Here is a 19,993-nt window from a genome sequence, read left to right as displayed (position 1 = left end):
TGGAAAAGACCTCTAAGATCACCGAGTCCACCCTCACCACACCCACTGACCGCATCCCTCAGTGCCGCATCTCCACGCTCCTGACCGCCTCCAGGGACAGTGACCCCACCACCTCCCTGGGCAGCACACGCAACACCCAAAACCCAAACCCTACGGCTGAGAGCAGCGTCCCATTGCTCCTGAATGCAGCTCAGGGCCGTGCCCACTGCCCTGGGGATCTGTGCCATGCCCTCCTCCCCCCGGGGCAGAGTCTTTCCTTAACCCCATTCTGACACATCTCCATGCCTTTCCCTCGGGTCAGAGGGACCATTTGGGACCCCGGGGGTGGGGACTTAACGGGTGACCCACTTACTTGGGGGTGTGGGCCTCATCCACGCGGTGCCCCAGCTGGAACTCGTGCGACTTGCTGCGGTGCAGGGCTGTGAAGCCAGGCAGGAGGTGGATGAGTTTTCGGGAGGCAGGTGGGGGGGTGCCGGGGGGTTTCAGCTTGTTCCTGCGGCGCAGCGGCGGCGTGCCTGGCGGTGTCATGGTGGTGACGATGTTGGGGGTGCGCGGCGGGGTGTGAGCGGCGTGCCGCTGCCGAGGGGAGGGAGGCAGGGAACGGTGGCCGGATTCCACGGGGGGACACAGCCCCGGGTGGCCCTCCACAGTCAGGCGGTCCACGTGGGTGTAGAGGGGGCCGTGGCAGTGGTGCTGGGCGCACTTGGCGGGGGGTTTGGGGCTGGCCGAGAGGTGCGTGCGGCTCCATGGGGCGGGTTCTTGGGGACAGCCAGGCTGGTTCTCCTTGCCCGGCTCCGTCGTGGGCCACTGGATGGTCCAGTCCTGCTTGGAGAGGCTGCCGCCTGCGACAGAGCACACACAGAGCCATGGGGTGGGTGACTCGCAGCCCACCCTTATGGAGGGATCCATCCCAAACCCAACCCGGGAACAAAGAGCCCATCCAAGCTCCGACAGCCCCATCTCATTTCACCCCTTTGTATCGGTGTGATTTGCAGAAACGAAAGTGGGAGAAAGACAACAAAAAGGGAGCGTGGCACCTCACAACCCCTCATTATCAGTCTCTGCGGTGCAGGGATGAGTGAGGAGCTGTCGGCTGTGACTTCAGAGTGCCACAGTGATGGAGCAGCTCTGAGCTCCCGGCCCCAAACGCTTTTGATCGCCGCCTCGAAGGCAAGCAGCGTAAGAAATGTCATCTCTTTATTTTAAAAGCGCCTCTCCCCGTCCCTTTGTTTGGTTATTAATTGCCGGCCCCGTTATCTAACTGAGCTTCTTTGAGGGGAGCTCTTTGCTTCAGGCTCAGAGAGGGGTAAAACAAAGGAGGAGAGGGCTTTGGGATTGCAAAAGCTTTGGGATTGGATTGATAGGGGAAAGGGGGTGATGTTTTTTCTTGGATTGTTCCAAAGCAGAAAATGAAGCCAATGAAGATGCAAATCCATCTGTAGGAAAACCTCACGCCTTGTGCCGTACAAGAACACTGCCACCCAGTGGGATCTGTGTGGGGCGATGCCAAATCCAGGGAGCAGCACCCCTGGGGAGCTCAGGGCAGCTTCTTCCCTTTCCTTCTCCAAAAGCAGCACACAGTGACCAGGTGAGCACTGACGTCATGCGTGGCACCCAGCCCTGTCCCCACTGCACACCAAGGGGTGCGCCCTGCAGGCTGGCCTCAAAATGGATGCCCAGCGCCTCACATCACCCCATCCCACACCTCATTTTACCTCTAAAGTCACTCTCAGCCCCTCCAAAGCCAAAGCTTTCCCCAGCAGCAGGCAGAATTTGGGCCGGAGGCTCCCACGTCCCCGCTGCCATCACCCTGCGGCCTCACACAAACACAGTGCTGCACCATTCCCCACGCACCACCAGTAACCTCAGCTCACAGCTCCATCCACAGGCACTGCTCAGCTCTCACTTCAAGCCCTGGTCTGCTAATAAATCCTGCAGCCAAGCACACAGCAGAGAGAAATCCAATACTGCTGTTTAGCACAATAACGTTAAAATCAGGTCGGCGCTGGATTTGATGGAGCAATGTGTGTGCCGTCTGTGTGCAATCCAGGGATCCTTCCAGCACACACGTGGGTCAGAAGTGTCCCCCATCACCCAAAACCACCCAGGCAAAACACATTGCCATCAGAGCCACAAAGGAGAGACCTTCCTCCTTCTCCCAGCCCCATCCACGCAGGGAATTGGCTTGGGAAATTAGCGGCCCCTAATGAACAACTCGATAAATAGAGATGGATGGAAAAGGTTAACAGCCACACCTCATTGCTGCTTTATTAGAGCTAATCTGGGCTTCTAGAAATTGACCACCACCACGGCTCAAGGAGACGTTACATGATGATATGGAGAGGCAACACTTTGCTCCTCAATGGCATCGGGAGGGCTGCTGGTGCAGGAGCTCCCATAGGGCAGCCCAGTGCCCTCCTGCAGCCCCCAGCAGCTTCCAGCAAACACCCTCAGCATCTCTGCCTGAGCGGAGGGCTCACGTGTGTTTTCCAAATGGGAATTCCCTCTGCTGAGCGCAACCCAAAAAAAGGGCAGGAGGGGATGCAAGTCAAGCTGCGTTTGTTTGCACCGGGCTTTAAAAGCCAAAGGTGTTTAAACAAAGCGTTGGCTGAGAGACTGCCTGGGCTGCTGCCCTTCCTCAAATATCGGAGGGATTCAGGGAAAATGCCAAAGGGAAGAGGGCAGAAATCCAGGCAGGAGCTGGATTTGGGGAGCAGTCCTTTGGGGCGGTGGGGCTCTGTAGGAAATGTCAGGCTGGGCTGCAGCCCTCCCACCTCACTGCTCTGCCGTGACACCACAGCAGGTCACAAAGATCCCTGCAGGGATCATCTTGCATCCCCCATATCCAGTGGGATGCTCCTGTGTGAGCAGGGACCATCCCCCCCCCGCTTGATCCATCCTCCGGGGTGCAACGAAGCACCGGGGGGACAGCAGCAGCCTGGGGTGCTCCAAACTGCCCCCTTCCCACCTGCGAGGGGAGGGAAGACAGCGCAGCACACGTGGGCACAAACAGCCCAAGGATGCCAAGAGGTTTGGAGATGGCCCCAAGGAGGGGACCCCCGCCCTTCTGCCACCCCCTGCCTCCAACCCCCCCATTTCCAGCCTCCAACCCCTACGTTCCACCTTCCAGCCCCCCCTCCAGAGCATCGCTGCGCCTCTGCGGATCTCTGCTGCCACCTCCCGGCCACACCGCACCGCGCCGCAGCCGCACCGCCAAGCCCTCCCCCCGCCCCCCACCACGCAGGAGCAAGGCTTCGGCACAGGGATGCTCCGTGGTGGGGCCTTTAGAGGCTACAGGGCTTTCCCAGCCCCCCCGCTTTCCCCCCCATCAGCCTCCTTGCCACAGGAATGTACATGGCTGGCACCCAACCATGGGGATGTGTGCACTTGGCACCCAGCACCCAAACGGGGTCTCCTCTCCCTATTTTAGACCACAACCCCCTCTCCCAAGCCTTTCCCCAGGTCACCAGCCCTGCTCACCAGACTTATGGACGCTGCGGAGGCAGGAGAGGGATGCGTTGAGGCGGGCACACTCCTCGCTGTTGGCCCCAAACTTCTCCACGGTCTCGCAGACCTGATCATCGGTCATCTCCAGCAGCTCCTCCAGGCTCAGCTGCCCAGGGGCTATTTCCTACCAAGGCGCGGAAAAAAGAGGGGGAAAAACCACCCGTGGGCATCTGCTGCTCGATGAGAACTTTGGAGTACGGAGCAAGGAGCCATTCCCTCCTGAGGGATTTGGGGTTTGGGGGGGTTCTGGGGGACTGTGTGGACATATCCTGCACAGCAGTATGGTGTCCACACCCACAGCTGGCAGAGTCATGGGGGGGCTCTGGCCAGCACCTCCCTCCCCCTTGAAGCATCTCTCCATGCAGTGAAACAATTGGGTCCCATTGCTCTCCCACCCCCTTTTCCACCAACACTTGCTATGCTGATCCTATAGCCTAAAAGCACAGCTCTGAGGCAGCTTCCATCCTGGGGAACAACTGTCTCCTTGCCAAATTTTACTCAAGAGTCCCAAGGCTGGGAGCTGGGATGAATCCTCCCCAGTGTGGGAGATGGTATGGAACTCCAACTCAGGAGATGGGGTGGATCACCAACCAGGAGACTTGATGGATGGCCCCAACTTGGGAGAAGATTAGAGGGATCCCCAGCCTGGGAGATGATGGGATGGATCCCTCAAACCAGGAGATGGCATGGACCTCCACCTGGGCAATGTGGTGGATCACCAACCCAGGAGATAGGGTGGATCATCCCAACCCAGGAGATGATAAGATGGATCCCAACCGGCGGGATGCTGGGATGGGTACTGTCAACACGTGAGATGGTAAGGACCTCCAACTCGGCAGATGTGGTGGAGCACCCCAACCCCGGAGACGATGGGATGGATCCCCAGCCCTACCTCCATCACCTCCTTGCGGATGTCGACGATGCGGAACCAGTGCAGGAGCTGGGGGAAGCCCTCCAGCTTGGCGTTGCGCTCCTGCAGGGCCACCTTCCTCTTGCAGGAGAGCTGCCGGCTGAAGTACTTGACCAGCTTGCTCTGCGAGAGAAGGGAAAACCCCATGGAAGCCCCCTCGTCTCCCACTCCATCAGGTTGGAAATCAAGCTATCTCAGCTCCATCCCCATCCCCAAATCCCTCGGCTCTAGGGACGGATGCACATCGCCCCACAGGTTCCCTCTAATGCAGGAGAGAGGAATGACAGGGACAGCCCTTCTCCATCACAGCTCACCTGCTGACCCAACCCACACCCAGTATCGGTGCAAAGAGACCCCAGGAACCCCCCATGCCTGGAGCATCCCCGCATCCCAGCGCTCGCTCTGTATTCCCTTCCCACGGCAGCAGTGCACATCCACCTCCTTCCCTGGGCCCAGCACCACTGCGAAGCCATCGCACTCACACGCTCGGCTCCCAAAATAACGCCGCCGAGCGCCTGCCCTCCTTTCTGGGAAATGTAGAGCAGAGCCCTGGGAGCCTGCAGGGATTTCCCACTCTGCTCTCCAGCTGGGAGATTCCCCGCCGCCGGCAGCGCTAGATGGTGCTGTGCCCCTGCCCAGCACCCCAAAAATAGACATGTCGGGAACGGAACGCATGGTGGGATGGATGGGCCCGCGGCGTGGCACTGGGGGGTCCAAGGAGTGACACCCCCAGCCCTGGTGCGGGAGCTCCTGACCCCATTGATTCCCATTCAGTCTGAGGTTATTACCGAAAATTATTGCCTGAAATAAAGCCACGGAGAGCCAACCAAGAAAGTCGTATGAGGTTTCTGCATCACCCCTCGGAGCTGGGGCAGTTCCCATGGATGCTTCTTAAGTGATCCTTCCTCCAACAGCCTCCAAGGAAGGGTTCGGGGGCACTGTGCCCTTTTTCCCACCCCAGAGGGGCTCACACTGCTGAGATTTGTGTGGGCACCGCACAAACCTTTCCCTGTCCCTACAGGAGGGCTGGAACACACACAGAACTGCACAGCCATGGGGAGAACCGGGCACAGCGCTGCCTCCAAGCACCTCCATCCCAGCACCTCTCCTTGCGACAGGGAGCAGCGGGGTTTCCGAGCTGCACTGACACAGGGACAGGGCTGGGACACAGGGTCAGGGCTGGGACACAGGGCAGAGGTGCCACCAGTGTCACAGGGACGGGCCAGGAGCTGGGCAAGGATGGGACCAGGATCTGATGGGAAAAAAACTGCAGCTCCCCTATGGATGCACCTATTCCAAGCTGCAGGTGGGGACACCTGCATCACTGCCTGGAGAGAGCAGAGGTGCTTCGTTAGTGCTAATGAGGGCACAGGTGTGTTCCTGCTCCAGCAGCATCTCCTGGGCCCACATGGGCATAAAGGAGCCATCGCAACAGCAGCACAGTGCCCTCCACCTCCACACCAAACATTTGGAATCCTGCACTGCCACCTCAACACTGTGCAGCCCCTTCGGCTTGTCCGTGCCTCAGTTTTCCATCTGTGAAACGGGCTCAGAGGGACCCAGAGACAGTGCTGTGGGGCTGCAGGCAGCAGGAGTGGGCTGCCTGGGGGGCAGCAGAGCCTTTGTGGCACCTGTATGCAGATGTGTATGCGCGTCGCTCTATCTATCCGTATGCATTTTACATATAGGTGCATGTTTCATGCATGCATGCTTGCCCCTAGGGGTGCCCTTCCAGGTGCCTCTCCCTGCAGAAAGCAGGGCCAGCAGCAGCGGTGTCCCCTTAACATCATTCCCCTGCCACGGGGGTGGCAGCAGCCAGGCTGTGCTCAGGGCTCTCTGAGGTGACCCTCAGTGAGATTTCCCTATCTTGTTCCCCCAGCAGGGACAGATGCCACGGGGACCCCGAAATCGAAGAAACGAGGAGCTTTACTCTTCATCCTTTGAAACGAGGATTTAGGAAAATAAACTCACAGCAGTGCCTCCCCGCTTCGCTCCAGCCGAGCGGTGCCCCCGCACCTGCGTCACGGCCTTGGGACGCGGCGGCGGCAGCTCAGGGCCACGTGTGGCCCCACTGATGTCAACAGAACCCCAGGACAGTGCTGGCAGGAGCCAACGGATCCATCACTTCCATCATCTCCTTCAGTCCCATCCGTGAGAGAGAGATGGGAGCCCCGGAGCGGCGCCCAGCCCATACAGGGCCGTGGGACGTACCGGGTGCAGCTGGATAAACCTGCACCGCCTGCCCCAAGACTGCCACTGCTCCAAAATCCTTCTTCTAGGACCCCCACCCACAGCCCCCGTCTTTTCCCCATCCTGTGATGTGGATGTGACCAGGCCAAGAGATGCAGTCCGGTGGGAAGAATGCAGCCTGATGGGGAGCCTGGAGGAAGGGATGAGGTGGGGCCACGGGGTAGGATCCAGCCAGAGGGATACAGCACAGTGAGCATGGAGGAGTTCAGGGGAGAGCTGCAACCCAATGGGGAATTAGGAACCTGGAGAATGAGATGTGGCCAAATCATAGGGCTGCAGCCCCGTGGATAGGACACAGTCTGGCCAAAGGGATGCAGCTGGCGAGGATTTAGGGACCAGGAGGAAGGGATGCAGCCAGGCCACAGCCTGGTGGGGACTTAGGATCCTGGTGGGTAGGATGCAACCTGGCCAAAGGGCTGTGGCCATCCCTGATGGAGGTGAGAGCCCAGGGGAAGGGATGCAGGCTGACTGGGAGCTCGGAACCTGGAGGAAAGGATGCAGCCAGGCCACAGGGATGCAGCTCAGTGGAGAATTAGGAGCCCAGAGCAAGGGATGCAACCCCATTGAAGGAATGCAGGCTGATGGAGAACTGGGAACCCAAAGGAAGGGATGTGGCCAAACCATAGGGATTGCAGCCCCCTGGCCAGGATGCAGGCAGGCCAAAGGGATGCAGCTGATGGGCAGACAGGAGCCCAAAGGAAGGGATGCAGCCAGGCCCAAGGACGCATCCTGATAGGGATTTAGGATCCTGGAGAAAGGGACGAGGAGAGGCCATGGGGACGCAGCCCCGTGCGGATCAGGCAGCCTGGCCAGAGGGACGCATCCTGGCGAGGATACAGGAGGCAGCAGGGATGCAGGCAGGCCGTGGGACGCAGCGCGGGGTCGGACGCGGGGTCCCGGCGGCGGGGATGCGCGCAGGCCGGGGGACGCCGAGGGGACACCGCGGTGACACGAAGGAGGCCCGGCGCGCCCCAGGAGCTGCGGCCGAGCATCCTCCGGAGCCGCGGTCCCCCCTCGGCCACCTGCAGAACGCGCAGCCTCACTCGGCCGCTCCGCAGCGCCGCGGGGAGCCCGGAGGGGCCGGGGGGGGGGCGGCACCGGGAGCCGGCGGCTGCGGGAGGGGTGAGATGGGGGGGTGTACGGAGAGAAGGGGGGGAATTGGGGGGGGGCCCGGCCCTACCTCCAGGGTGCGGATCTCCTTCTGCGTGAGGTCGTTGGAGGCGGCGCACTTGGTGCGGAGCCCCTCCAGGTTGGAGATGCTGATGTCGATCATGTTCTGGACCAGCTCGCACTGCTGCAGCGCCTTCTGCAAACTCAGCTGCTGCTGCTCCTCGCTCCTCGTCATGTTTTCCTCATCCATCGCTCGCCGCCCCCCCCCCTCCCCGACTTCCCTCCCGCCCCCCCGCGATCCCCCGGCCGTCCCCCCCCTTCGCCGCCCACCCCTCCCGCCCCCCCCCCAGCCCGCGGCTCAGCCCCTCCGGGGCCCGGCCCGCAGCATCGCCCCGCCGTGCCCACCGCCCGTCCGTGCGGCCGCCTTTCCCCCCCCCTCCTCCGGGCGCGGCGGGGCGGGGGCGGGGGCGGCGCGCTCCGGGAGCGCGGGGCCGCGCGTTGGATGCGCGCCGCTCCGCACCGCACCGCACCGCACCGCACCGCGGGGAGAGCGCGGCGCAGAGAGAGGGGAGCGGCGGAGGGAGCGGTGGGGAGTGGTGCTGCAGAGGATGGGAGGAGGATCGGGTCCGGGGGGGGCCTATGGGGTGTTGAGGGGCAATGGGATGAGGGGGCTATTGGGGCCTATGGGGAGGTGGGAGGATATGGGGTAAAGGGGGCTGAGGGATAATGCGGGGCTACGGGGGGTTGGAGGGTAAGGGGATCTGTGGGGAGATGGGGGGCTAGGGGGTGGTGGGATGCCTTGGGGTAATGGGAAGGCTAGGAGGTAATAGGGGGCTATGGGGTGATAGGGAGGGTATTGGGTTATGGGGGGCTATGTGGTCATAGGGGGCTATGGGTAATGGAGAGGGTATTGTGTTATGGGGGGCTGTGGGGTAATAGGGGGGCTTATGGGGTGTTGGGGATCTATGGGATAGTGAGGGGCTATGGGGAAATGGGGGTTGTGGTGTAGTGGGGGATTATGGGATATTTGGGGGTGAAGGCTAATGGGGGGCTATGGGGTAACGGGTGTCTGTCAGTTATGGGGACTATGGGGTAATGTGGGGGACTGTGGGGGGCACAGTGCCATGGAGGCCTATGGTATAATATGGGACCCTGGTGCAGTGGGTTGTCATGGTGCAACGCGGGGGTCCTGGTGCAGTGGGAGCTCTTGTACAAGAGAGGATTCCTACTGTAAGCAGGGAGTCATGATGAAAATGGGGGTCTGGTGCAATGGGGTATCTCTCTGCAATGATGAGGGGTGGACAATGTGCAATACAGGTCCTGGTGCAGTGGGGACCCTCCAGCAATGGGAGCCCTGCTGTAAAGGGGGGGGACACTGCTGCAAATCCTCCCTAGCCCCACGTGCCCCCTACATCTCCATCTCCCAGCACCCAGAGCTGATTTTTCCCTATAGCATGGGCTGCCCGGGGGGCGGTGGGGTCACGGCTCCTGCAGGTGTGCCAGACCTGTGGGGATGTGGCACTAAGGGACGTGGTCAGTGGGCATGGTGAGGGTGGGCTGTGGGGGGCTTGGGGATCTGAGAGGTTTTTTTGTTCCCTACAGGAGTAAGGGGTGAGCATTTGCTGTTTGCGGGCAGTTTGTGAAGGCAAATATTGAAATATTGCCTGGGTTTGAACTGCAGTGCAATTTCTGTCACTAACTGGAGCGCAGAAAAAAGGAGGAAAAACAAAACATGGGGAAATGTTATCTCCTGATGGCTCCTGTGGTTAATGGGGACTTTCAGTAACCATCACAGAGATAACAGCTCTCTGTGTTCAGATGTTGTTTCCCATAACATCCATCTGTACTGGATGCTGGGTGCTACACTCACAGGGTGGGAAAGGTGGGATGGGGTGGTCCCATGTGGCACAGAACATCCTGCTGTGTGTCCTTTAGAAATGGGTGGGAGGGGGATGAGATGGGGTTGGGGATGGGATGGAGTGGAGTGGGGATGGGGATGGGGATGGGGATGGGGATGGGGATGGGATGGGATGGGATGGGGATAGGGATAAGGATAAGGATAAGGATAAGGATAAGGATAGGGATAAGGATAAGGATAAGGATAAGGATAAGGATAAGGATAAAGGGTGGGACTGGGATGAGAATGAGGATGGGATGGGGTGATGTGGGGTGGGGACGGGTATGGGATGAAATAAGGGTGGGGATGAGATCGGATGAAAATGAGGATGGGATGGGGATGAGGATGAGATGGGGATTGGATGGGATGGGATGAAAGTGAGGATCGGGGTGGGGTGGGATGGGAATGGAGATGGAGATGGGGATGGAGATGGGGTGGAATGGGAATGGAGATGGAGATGGGGATGAGAAGGAGGTGGGGTGGGGATGGGGATGGGATGGGATGAAATGGGATTGGGGTGGGAATGGGATGGGGGTATGGATAAGGATGGGATTGGGATGAGAATGGGGATAGGGATGGGATGGGGTGATGTGGGATGGGAATGGGAACGGAGATGGGATGAAATGAGGATGGGATGGGGATGGGGATGGGGATGGGGATGGGGGTGAGGGTAGGGGTGGGGGTGGGGGTGGGAAGGGACAGGGATGGAGATGGGGATGGGATGGGATGGGGTTGGGATGGAATGGGGATGGGGTGGAGTTGAGGGTGGGGATGGATGGGGGTCAGATGGGGATGAAGTAGAGTAGAGTAGAGTAGAGTCGAACAGACTAGAACACAACACAACAGAACGCAGTGCATGCAGGTAGGCCAAGAAGGTGACAGCCTGCAGAGATCTGCCCACGCCACCTCTGCGTGCTGCAGGTAGCAGGAGCATAGCTGGGACCGGCAGCCCTGTGCCTTCCTTTTGGACCTCTTGGACAGCTTGAATTATTCATTTCCTTCTTTAGCAGTGTCTGGATTTTGTAAATGGACTGGACGTGTGCGTCGTTACTCAGCAACATCAACTGCTTCATTTCTTAACCAGAAGTTGTGTTCAGCACAATCAGTTTATATAAAATGTAGTTTGTAATTAATTCGGCCCGGCTGCTCTTCCTGCAGGGCTGTGAGCTCAGAGCCCCCCCAGGGTGCCGCAGGGGGGGAAGGGGCTGCTGCCACTTCTGTGCCACTCTGCTGTACGCCAGGACCAAGGAAACAGAGTGGGGACGGAGCAACCCAAAGGGAGAACGATGCAGGCACCATCCACGGGACGACTCTTTGTTTCGGCGCTCCCCAAAGCAAACGCGGACCCGCGCCCCGCCGAGCTCAGCCCGGCCGCACCTTCGCTCTCCCGCCACCAGCGGCGCGCCACCCCGTTCCCGCGCTCCCCGCCCCGATTTCCCGGGCTCCGCCTCGATCTCCCGGGCTCCGCCCCTTTCCCAGGCTCCGCCCCCTCCGCGCTGTTCCCGCGCTCCCGCCACTCTCGCGAGGCCGCGCGCGGTGCCATGGCGGGGCCGTGCGGGAGGAACCTGCCTTGGTGCGGGGCCGGGCGGTGGGACGGGGAGTGGGGGGCGAGGAGGGGGGTTTGGGGCCGTGCCGCTGAGCTCTGTGCCCCGCAGGGTGGAGAAGTACCGTCCGCGGGCGCTCTCGGAGCTGGTGTCGCACCGGGATATCCTCAGCACCAGTGAGTGGCGGGACCCCGCCGAGGAGATGCTCGGAGCCCCCCGCGCCCCCTCCCAGCCCCCCGCCCTCCCCGAGTTCCTGCACCCCTCCCGGTTCCGTGCCCCCTCTCGTACCTCTCCCTGCGCCCGCCTCCAAGCACCCGCGACCCCCCCCGTGCCCCCGAGCCCTCCAAGGCACTGTGCCCCCTCCCAATTCCATGCCCCCACCAATGCCCGGTACCCTCCCCCACGTCCCTCCAAGCCCTCCTGCCCCCAATCCCCTGTAACACCCCCCAATCCCGTGTCCCCCAAGTCCCCGTGCCCCCCTCCCAAGCCACTACGACCTTCCTGTTGCCCCCTCCATTGCCCTCCCCAAGCCTCTGTGTCCCCCCAAGCCACTGTGCACCCTCCAATCCCCTGTGCCCAGATACCCCCACGACCTCCCCCCTTCCCTTCCCAAGGCCCCCTACCCCCAGCCATGTCCTTGTGTCCTCCAATCCCCCGTGAGCCCCATAAGGCCCCCAAAGTCCCCGCGTCCCCCCCTCCTCCCAGTCCAGCGGTTCATCAGTGAGGACAGGCTGCCCCACCTCCTGCTCTATGGCCCCCCCGGCACCGGGAAGACCTCCACCATCCTGGCTTGTGCACGGCAGCTCTACCGCGAGCGGGAGTTCAGCTCCATGGTGCTGGAGGTATGAGGGGGGTCCTGGGGATGGGGGGGGTGCTCAGCTTTAGAACCCCACGCCTCCACCACCGCTTCCATCCCCGCAGCTGAATGCATCGGATGACCGTGGCATCGACATCGTTCGAGGGCCCATCCTGAGCTTTGCCAGCACCAGGACCATCTTCAAGTGGGTGGGGGGCACCTGGGTGGGAGGGGAGGAGCAGGATGCAGGAGGAAGGGATAAGGACAAGCAGATGAGGGCAGCAGTACGGGGACAGCGGGGCAGCATGGATGCTGGCCCGAAGGGGAGGAACGTGCACAGAGTACTTCCATACTGGGAAGAAACACCTCCATGTGCCATTAACCCCCAGCCCTGCAGCCTCCAAGAGGCAGCTGGCAGCAAAGCCCCCTCGTCTCGCTCTGTCCCAGGAAAGGCTTCAAGCTCGTCATCCTGGATGAAGCTGATGCCATGACACAGGACGCACAGAACGCTCTGCGGCGAGGTCAGGGCCGAGGGGTGGCACTCCTGGTTCCCCCTCATCACATGGGGCTGCAGACACGGGCACGGCTCCAGCCTCTCTCCCCTGCTCTTATGCAGTGATCGAGAAGTTCACCGAGAACACACGCTTTTGCCTCATCTGCAACTACCTCTCCAAGATCATCCCCGCCCTGCAGTCCCGCTGCACCCGCTTCCGCTTCGGGCCCCTCACCCCAGAGCTGATGGTGCCTCGGCTGCAGCACGTCATCCAGGAGGAGGGGTGAGATGGGGGGCCCTGCCGTGCCCTGCTCCCCCCCCAGGGCCAGGCGCTGCAGCCCCGTCTCCCACCCCAGGGTGGACGTGAGTGAGGATGGGATGAAGGCACTGGTGACCCTCTCGAGCGGTGACATGCGCAGAGCCCTCAACATCCTGCAGGTACCGCTTTGCCACCACAGGCCCCACAGTTGGCCCACGGGCAGAGAGCTCTTCCTCCCTCCTCCTCTTCCTCAGAGCACCTCCATGGCCTTTGGGAAAGTGACGGAGGAGAATGTCTACACCTGCACGGGACACCCCCTCGAAGCTGACATCACCAACATCCTCGACTGGATGCTCAACCAGAACTTCTCCACCGCCTTCCGCAGTATCCTTTGCCCCTCTGCTTTGGGTTTAAGCCCCGTTGCCATAACTGCTCCTCTTTGCCTCCTGCTGTGGCAGGGGTAGGGTGGGCTCGTGCTGCGCTCTGGGAAGGGGTTCCACTCCCCGTTGGGATGTTGGGTGGTGCAGGGGATGTGTGAGGAGCCCCTTCACTTGCTGCCAACAGAAATCATGGAGCTGAAGACACTGAAGGGCCTGGCTCTGCAGGACATCCTCACCGAGATCCACCTCTTTGTGCACAGAGGTGGGGGTTCTGTGGGGCCGGTTCCCAGCACACTGCTCCCAGCCCTGCACTGATTCACATTGCTTTCTCCCTGTAGTTGATTTCCCACCCTCAGTCCGCATCCAGCTGCTGATCAAGATGGCAGACATTGAGTAAGGAAACATTTTGGGGTGCTGCTCCCCTAATACACTGTGCCTGGCCCGTGCTGCTGCTGGGAGACATATCCCTGGTGCACATCCGTGCGCTCTGTTTGCTCCACCATGCTGCTGGTGCACACAGCTGAACTGGCTGTGCCTCCTGCTGCAGGTACCGGCTGGCTGCAGGCACCAGCGAGAAGGTGCAGCTGAGCTCCCTCATCGCAGCATTCCAGGTCACCAGGGACCTGATTGTGGCCGAAGCATGAGTCGGGCAGGGGCTGCCCCAGGTCCGCTCTGTGTGCTTTGTGGTTCCTTTCTGCACGCCTCAGGCATGCAGCCCAAGGGACAAAAGACAGGCAGCGTTGTGTCTATGCTTCATTGGGAAATGCAAATATCTCTGAAGCCAAGCAGGTTGTTGCAGTCGTCTTTTGTTTCCTCCCCCTATCACAATGGCAGAAAGGAGCACGTCGAGCCTCCCCCCCATGCCTGCATCCCATTGCATATAGCTCCTGGCTCGGGCTTTAGTCCACACTGCTCTCCACAGCACAAGGGGAAGAACTCAAAGTACGACCCAGCCGACCTTGTAGAGCTCAGCACGGCTTAACCACACTGCTGATGGGTTGTGGAGCAGCTGTCACACACCCACACGGGCTGCAGCATTCCTGGGGCCCTCCTGTGCAGGGCAGCACTGCTCCAGCTGTTCACATGCTGAGGAAGACGAGCATGGCAGGCTGGGGCTGAGGTTTTTGCCACCCTGTTGCTCAGACAGCAAGGCAGGGAGGCTGCAGTGGGACAGAGCACTTCCATGCAGTGACAGCCCCTGTGACAATGGTAGCATGTGGGTTTGTAGGTCACACTGCTACCTGAAGCACTAAGCAAACACCAGCTCTGTAAGCTTAACTGCTTGCAAAAAAAAGCGTCCCGTGGAGCAGCTCTGAGGACATTCCCCAGCTTCTCCACCAGCTGGGCTCAGCCCAGGGCTCTTGCACAGTCTAGTAACAGGTGACGCTGCACAGGCTGTCCCTGCAGCCACCAGCTCAGCTGCAGCAAGCCACACACACGAGCACACTGCATGCACAGCACAGCAGGTCTGCACACCACCAGCGAGCTGCTCAGTGCCAAGTCCTACAGGCAGGCGTGGGGGTGGGAAAAGCAGCCAAGGAATGAAAGCAGGGGGCTGCATGAAGCCATGTCCTGCTCTCACAGTTACACACAAGGATGGATCCTCCCCGGCGCCCACCACTGTCCATCTGCTGCTCTGACTGACTCAGAGCTGCAGCATAGGAGGGCTGGGGGCCCTGAGCCCCAGCCAGGCCTCCCCAGTTCACTTCTACAAGCAACAAGGGAAGGAGTGAGGAATCAGCTTTTATTCTGTCATTGCTGTCATTCAGCCTGCAGAGACCGGCTCAGGTTTGTCATGCCCAGACCCTGAGAGCAGCAGAGCCCACATCCCTCCAGGAACCAAGGTACGGGCTGCTCCTGGCGCAGGGTGCTGTTGTCAGGGATGGCTGTGGCCCCAAATTTGTACTGACAAACACTTGCTCAGACTGCAGCTGCTAATCTTCACCCCACAACATTGCACTTGGAAGCAAAAGCACCTGACCCAAAACTTGCAAATAGCAGGGGGACAGGGGGACCAGAGCTGTCCCCAGGTTGTGCCGTGCCCCTTGCACTCTGCAAGCATTTTTGCTGGGTTCTAGTATTATTACACAAAAAAATACCTCCACGTTCACAGACGGCCCCAAAAGGAAGGGAGCAACAGTCCTGCCCCACAGCTCACAAGCCTCTGGTGCTTTGTGGGGCAGCCAGCCCTACCACAAGGCAGAGGGCTCTCACCTCCATGTCTCTGATACTTCAGAAGGTCCGGTAGGTGAGGAACTCCTTCAGCTTCCTGGGAATGGGGAGTGCAAGGACCTGGTACGTGGTCAGGAAGGTGCGCAGGGCTTTGCGGCACAAGTGCTTGAGTGATGAGAGGACTCTTGGAGCCGTCCAGAATTGGACGTGGCCATCTCTGGTCCTGCAATGAGACCCAGACAGGCTTTGAGTAAACACCCAACACTGCACAGAGAGAAGGAAGCACAATCAGTCCCAAATACGCTGAGCTTGCAGCAGCCCCACGCGCTCCCCATCCCGGAAAATCAGCTCACACTCCCAGGCTGGTTTCCCTGGAGCCTCCCCCAGCAGATATACGCACCCTGTGGCAATGAAGCCGCCGTGAGGGAAGTACATGCAGCATAAACCATTTGTCATGGGAGCAAACGCCACTGGAGATCGCAGCTCCAGCGCCCAGATCCTCAGGAGCCTAAGGGGAAAAGGACACAATGCTAGGCAGTTCCTGCAGCTAAAATGAAGCCTCTGGGACTTGAATGCGCATAACGGGAGAAGGGTTTTCTGTCATGGACTTAGAGCCCCCCAACATGACATCTCAGCAGCCAGGAAGTGCCGACCCCTGCAGAGTTGAGCTGGATGACAGATCAGCACACAGGTGCAAGTCCAAGTTCATTGCTCAGGGAGGTGACAAGGCCCTGATCTTGCTGCTCCTTGCACAAACAGGGCACTGAGCACAGTGGTCTCTTTGACACGTGAATTTTGCTTCCCATTAGGATGCCCCAAGCCGCTGGTGCACATTGGTGTGTCCTCCTTGAACCCTCTTTCCCTCTGGAAACCTCAAAAGGGGGTTAACTCACCTGTCATCTGCCACCGTGGCCAGGTACAGGCCCTCTGGAGAGAAGCAGACCGACCGCAGGGAGCTGGTGTGGACATCACTGCTATACTCCAGTGCTGAGTGCAAGGGGACATGGCTGCAGGGGGGAAAACAAGCTCAGCATCAGCCCCAGGCCACGCTCAACCCCACCAAACTCTCATAGCACCGCTATGTCCCCACTGCTTGGTCCCCACAGCCCCCAGCGCCGTACCGCAGAGTCCTCAGCTGCTCCCCAGTGTAGGGGTCCCACATGATAACACAGGTGTCATATGAGGCAGTGACGAGGAGCGCTGAGTCCGGCGAGAAGTCACACGACACCACGCTGCTCTGGTGCCCCTCCAGCTTGCGGATGAGTGTGTAGGACCGCATACTCCACAGCAGTGCCTGTGGGGCACAGGGGAGCTGAAGCTGAGAGTGCTCCCAGGGTTGGCTCTCACCTTCCCCTTCTTGCATGGGGAGCGCGCAGGGAAGGCAGGATTCAGTGGGACACAGGACTGGCTTCACCCTGTGGGACTCACCGACTTCTCTCCAGCAGCTGAGCAGAGCATGCTGCAGTCAGGTGAGATGGAGCAGCAATAGACCCACTGCACGTGGCCTGTCAGCACCTGCACCTGCCGCCCTGGGACAGCAGACATCGAGTCAGGAAGGACAGAGCTGCACCCTGCCACAACTGCTCACCCAGCTCTGCTCCCGAGAGGGAAAAAGGAATGCAAGGCTGGGGGATTTCCTGCCACATCCCAAGTGCTCCATTTCAGTACTGGAAGAGAGCTTATAGAAAAGATGGAGACTAACCTTCTACACAGGCAGAGAGTGATTAGAGGAGGGGGAATGGTTTTAAACTAAAAGGGGAGATTTAGGTGAGATGTTAGAAGGAAATTCATTACTCAGAGGGCGGCGGGGTGCTGACCCAGGCTGTCCTGAGTGCTATGGGTGTCCCATCCCCAGTGGTGCTCAAGGCTACAGATGGACCCTGATTTGGTGGGGGGCAGTCAGCCCAGGGCAGGGGCTGGAGGGGCTGTGAGGTCCCTTCCAACCCAACCATTCTAAGATTCTATTTACAACCTCTTCCTGCAGCTCTCAGGTCCTGCCTGGGAGCAGAGGCCTCTGATGTGTCCCAGAATGCCCACTTCTACCTCAAATACCATCCCAGAGCCCCTCTCCCACTGTCTCTCCTTCCAAGGTGGCTTGGTGCCCTCTCCTTGCCCACAGTGGAGTACAAGTTTCAGAAAGGGGTGACCGAGCACCAGGACCATCCCCACTCTCTCCTACCATCCCTGCTAAGGTCCCAGACGCGCAGGGTCCTGTCCCGTGATGCCGACACGAGGATGAGGCTTCCATTGGGCGCAAAGCTCAGGTCCCTGACGACATCCTGGTGCCCCAGAAGGCTGAAGAGAAGATGTCCTGCAGAGAGCAGCCACGTCAGTCCCCCTCACACCCACACTCTGCTTGGGATGGGGCAGCAGCTCAGGAAATATTTGGGGAAGGATGGAGCAGAATGATTTCTGACCTCACCCTGGCACTGCACAGCCGCTCACCTGTCTGCACCTCCCACACCTTGATCTGCCCGTCGTTGAGGCCGGTGGCCAAAACCTGGCAGCACAGCCCTGCCGCCCCATCAGGGTGCTGTGCTGCCGGCCAGGCGCTGAAGGCCAGGCCCCACACAATTTGGCCACATTCCAACGTCTTCTCCTTGGCTCCCGTCCGGCTCCGCTTCGCTTCTGCTTTGTGGCTCTTGCGCTCCGAGGCCCTACAGCTGCAGGGAAACGGCAGAATGGCGATGTGCAAAGGGCACGGAGACCATCAGCTCACACCCACAGTACCGCCCACACTACTCACTGCTCAGCCTCCTGTAGTGGCCACGGGATCAGCTTGACCAGGCAGTGGCCCTGCGACCAGGCGAACCAGGAGCCATCAGACGAGAAGGCCACGCTCCATGTCTCACAGCTTGACTTCCAGTCGTACTGCTGGGGCCGGCCTGGCTTCAGCTCCGCCAGCAGCACGGGCTCCTCTGGGCAGAGGGACAGCGGGTCACCAGCAGGCTCGGGCCTGAACCGGGTCTGGGCTTCACCTGGGCCAGGCCTGAACCGGGCCTCACCTGGGCCTGGGCCTCACCTGGGCTGGGCCTGAACCGGGCCCGGGCCTCACCTGGGCCTGGGCCTCACCTGGGCTGGGCCTGAACCGGGCCCGGGCCTCACCTGGGCCTGGGCCTCACCTGGGCTGGGCCTGAACCGGGCCTGGGCCTCACCTGGGCCTGGGCCTGGGCCTCACCTGGGCCTGGGCCTGGGCCTCACCTGGGCCTGAGCCGGGCCTGAACCGGGCCTCACCTGGGCCTGAGCCGGGCCTGAACCGGGCCTCACCTGGGCCTGGGCCTGAACCGGACCTCGCCTGGGCCTGGGTCTGGGCCTCACCTGGGCCGGGCCTGTGCTCGAACTGGGCTCGTGCCCCCGCCTGCCCCTTGCCACCCCCCGCCCCAGCCCGCCCGCCAGCTCCGCCTGCCCCCAAGGTCTCACCTGCGCTCGGCTTCATGGCGGCCCGCCCGCCCCGGGGAGGCCTGCGGGGCTGGGCGCGGCCTCCCCGGCCCTCGGAGGCACCGGGCCGCACCGAGCCCCGCCGCCCGCCTCCGCCTCCCTCCGCCGGGCCCGCCCCGTGCGGGGCGGGGGCTGCGATACGGAGCGGCCGCCGCCGTGGCCCGGCTTTCCGTCACCGCCCCCTGCGGGGTGGGCCTCGGAGCCGCGCCCGGGACGGGTCGGACGGCAAACACGGGGTGCGCCGGAGGCGGTGCTCGCTGGGGGTGGCACCCCGGGGCACAGCGGAGTGGTGGCACTTGTGGAGCCAGCGCCTACTAAGTGGCAGCCCTGGCAACGCCGCTGTGAAGATGCAGTGGCCATAGGGGGCACTCCGTGGCAGTGCTACCTGAGGACCCGAGGTGTCCATATGGGAACACCTTCTGACGGTGCCACCCCAGATACCCCATGGGCACAGCCCCTGGCAATGCCATGCTGGGAACCCAGCACACAAAACTGACACTCCCCGGCAGTGTCCTTTCAGTGACCCAGTGCTTACAACGCAATACTCTCTGGCACTGTCCTCACTGTTGCGAGGACACAACACCCACATGCGGACACCCCTGGCAGTGCCATGCTGGGGACGCAGTGCCCATAGGGGAACACCCCCAGCAGAGACACACCAGGGACCCAGTGCCCATCTGAGCCATCCCCGTGGCAGCAGCACCCATATAGGGACACCCAGTGCCACTGCAGGTACCCAGCATCCCGATGGGCACAGCCCCTGGCAGCGTCATCCCAGGTCCTCCATGTGGGACATCTCTTGGCAGTGCCACCTGGGTATCCAATGCCTGCAAAGTGCCGCTCCCTACCATGCCACCCTGGTGACACAGAGCCCATCTGGGGACCCAGCACCCGCAAAGTGACACCTCCTGGCAGTGCCATGCTGCAGACACAGCACCCATATGGTGACACCCCGTGGTGGTGGCACTCCGGGGACCCGATGCCCACATGGTGACACCCACCTGCCAACACCTCCCGTGAGTCACTCGCTGGAGACATCTGCTAACGCCCAGAATTATCCACCAAGTGGCCCCCCCAGTATGGCACAAAGCAGAGGGGACAGCATACAGAGCCCCCCACACCACCTCCATCTTCCCCCAGATCAGGGTTCCCCAGCACAGCTGCACTGGTGCAGATAGACAGACAGACAAGGAGGATACACCTGCCACCCCCCCAGCTTGGGGACAGTCCCGCTGCC

General features: G+C 61.0%; 3 protein-coding genes across 4 annotated transcripts in view; 1 reads left to right on the top strand and 2 right to left on the bottom strand.

The window, feature by feature from the left end:
• Positions 1 to 8,084, bottom strand: part of KSR2 (kinase suppressor of ras 2) — a 47,597-nt gene extending 39,513 nt beyond the window's left edge. Inside the window, exons 1-4 of the mRNA XM_085238650.1 lie at positions 7,848 to 8,084; positions 4,400 to 4,540; positions 3,481 to 3,631; positions 353 to 842 (exon numbers count right to left, since the gene is read on the bottom strand). Of these exons, the coding sequence (XP_085094776.1) occupies positions 353 to 842; positions 3,481 to 3,631; positions 4,400 to 4,540; positions 7,848 to 8,027 (962 nt within the window). The 5' untranslated portion in view covers positions 8,028 to 8,084. The remainder of the gene's footprint in view (positions 1 to 352; positions 843 to 3,480; positions 3,632 to 4,399; positions 4,541 to 7,847) is intronic.
• Positions 8,085 to 11,116: 3,032 nt separating this feature from the next.
• Positions 11,117 to 13,931, top strand: RFC5 (replication factor C subunit 5). The gene is made up of 11 exons (XM_085238337.1): positions 11,117 to 11,247; positions 11,330 to 11,394; positions 11,924 to 12,060; positions 12,140 to 12,219; positions 12,462 to 12,535; positions 12,631 to 12,790; positions 12,864 to 12,945; positions 13,021 to 13,150; positions 13,331 to 13,408; positions 13,485 to 13,539; positions 13,694 to 13,931. Exons 1-11 carry the CDS (start codon positions 11,216 to 11,218, stop codon positions 13,788 to 13,790), a joined length of 990 nt encoding a protein of 329 aa, XP_085094463.1. The 5' UTR covers positions 11,117 to 11,215; the 3' UTR covers positions 13,791 to 13,931.
• Positions 13,932 to 14,873: 942 nt separating this feature from the next.
• On the bottom strand, positions 14,874 to 18,936 carry WSB2 (WD repeat and SOCS box containing 2). 2 transcript variants are annotated; one of them, XM_085238339.1, is made up of 10 exons: positions 18,739 to 18,936; positions 18,065 to 18,236; positions 17,764 to 17,981; positions 17,498 to 17,629; positions 16,747 to 16,847; positions 16,440 to 16,612; positions 16,212 to 16,325; positions 15,719 to 15,826; positions 15,439 to 15,541; positions 14,874 to 15,335 (listed from the first exon to the last, which is right to left on the bottom strand). In XM_085238339.1, exons 1-10 carry the CDS (start codon positions 18,752 to 18,754, stop codon positions 15,081 to 15,083), a joined length of 1,392 nt encoding a protein of 463 aa, XP_085094465.1. In that variant the 5' UTR covers positions 18,755 to 18,936; the 3' UTR covers positions 14,874 to 15,080. The 2 variants fall into 2 exon arrangements, with proteins under 2 accessions (XP_085094465.1, XP_085094464.1); XM_085238338.1 differs by having other exon boundaries at positions 15,219 to 15,541; positions 18,739 to 18,928.
• Between the last annotated feature and the right edge of the window lie 1,057 nt (positions 18,937 to 19,993).

The sequence above is a fragment of the Meleagris gallopavo genome, chromosome 17, assembly GCF_905368555.1.
Source record: "Meleagris gallopavo chromosome 17, MGAL_WU_HG_1.1, whole genome shotgun sequence".
NCBI lineage: Eukaryota > Metazoa > Chordata > Aves > Galliformes > Phasianidae > Meleagris > Meleagris gallopavo.
This window is presented reverse-complemented; position numbering and strand designations above follow the sequence as displayed.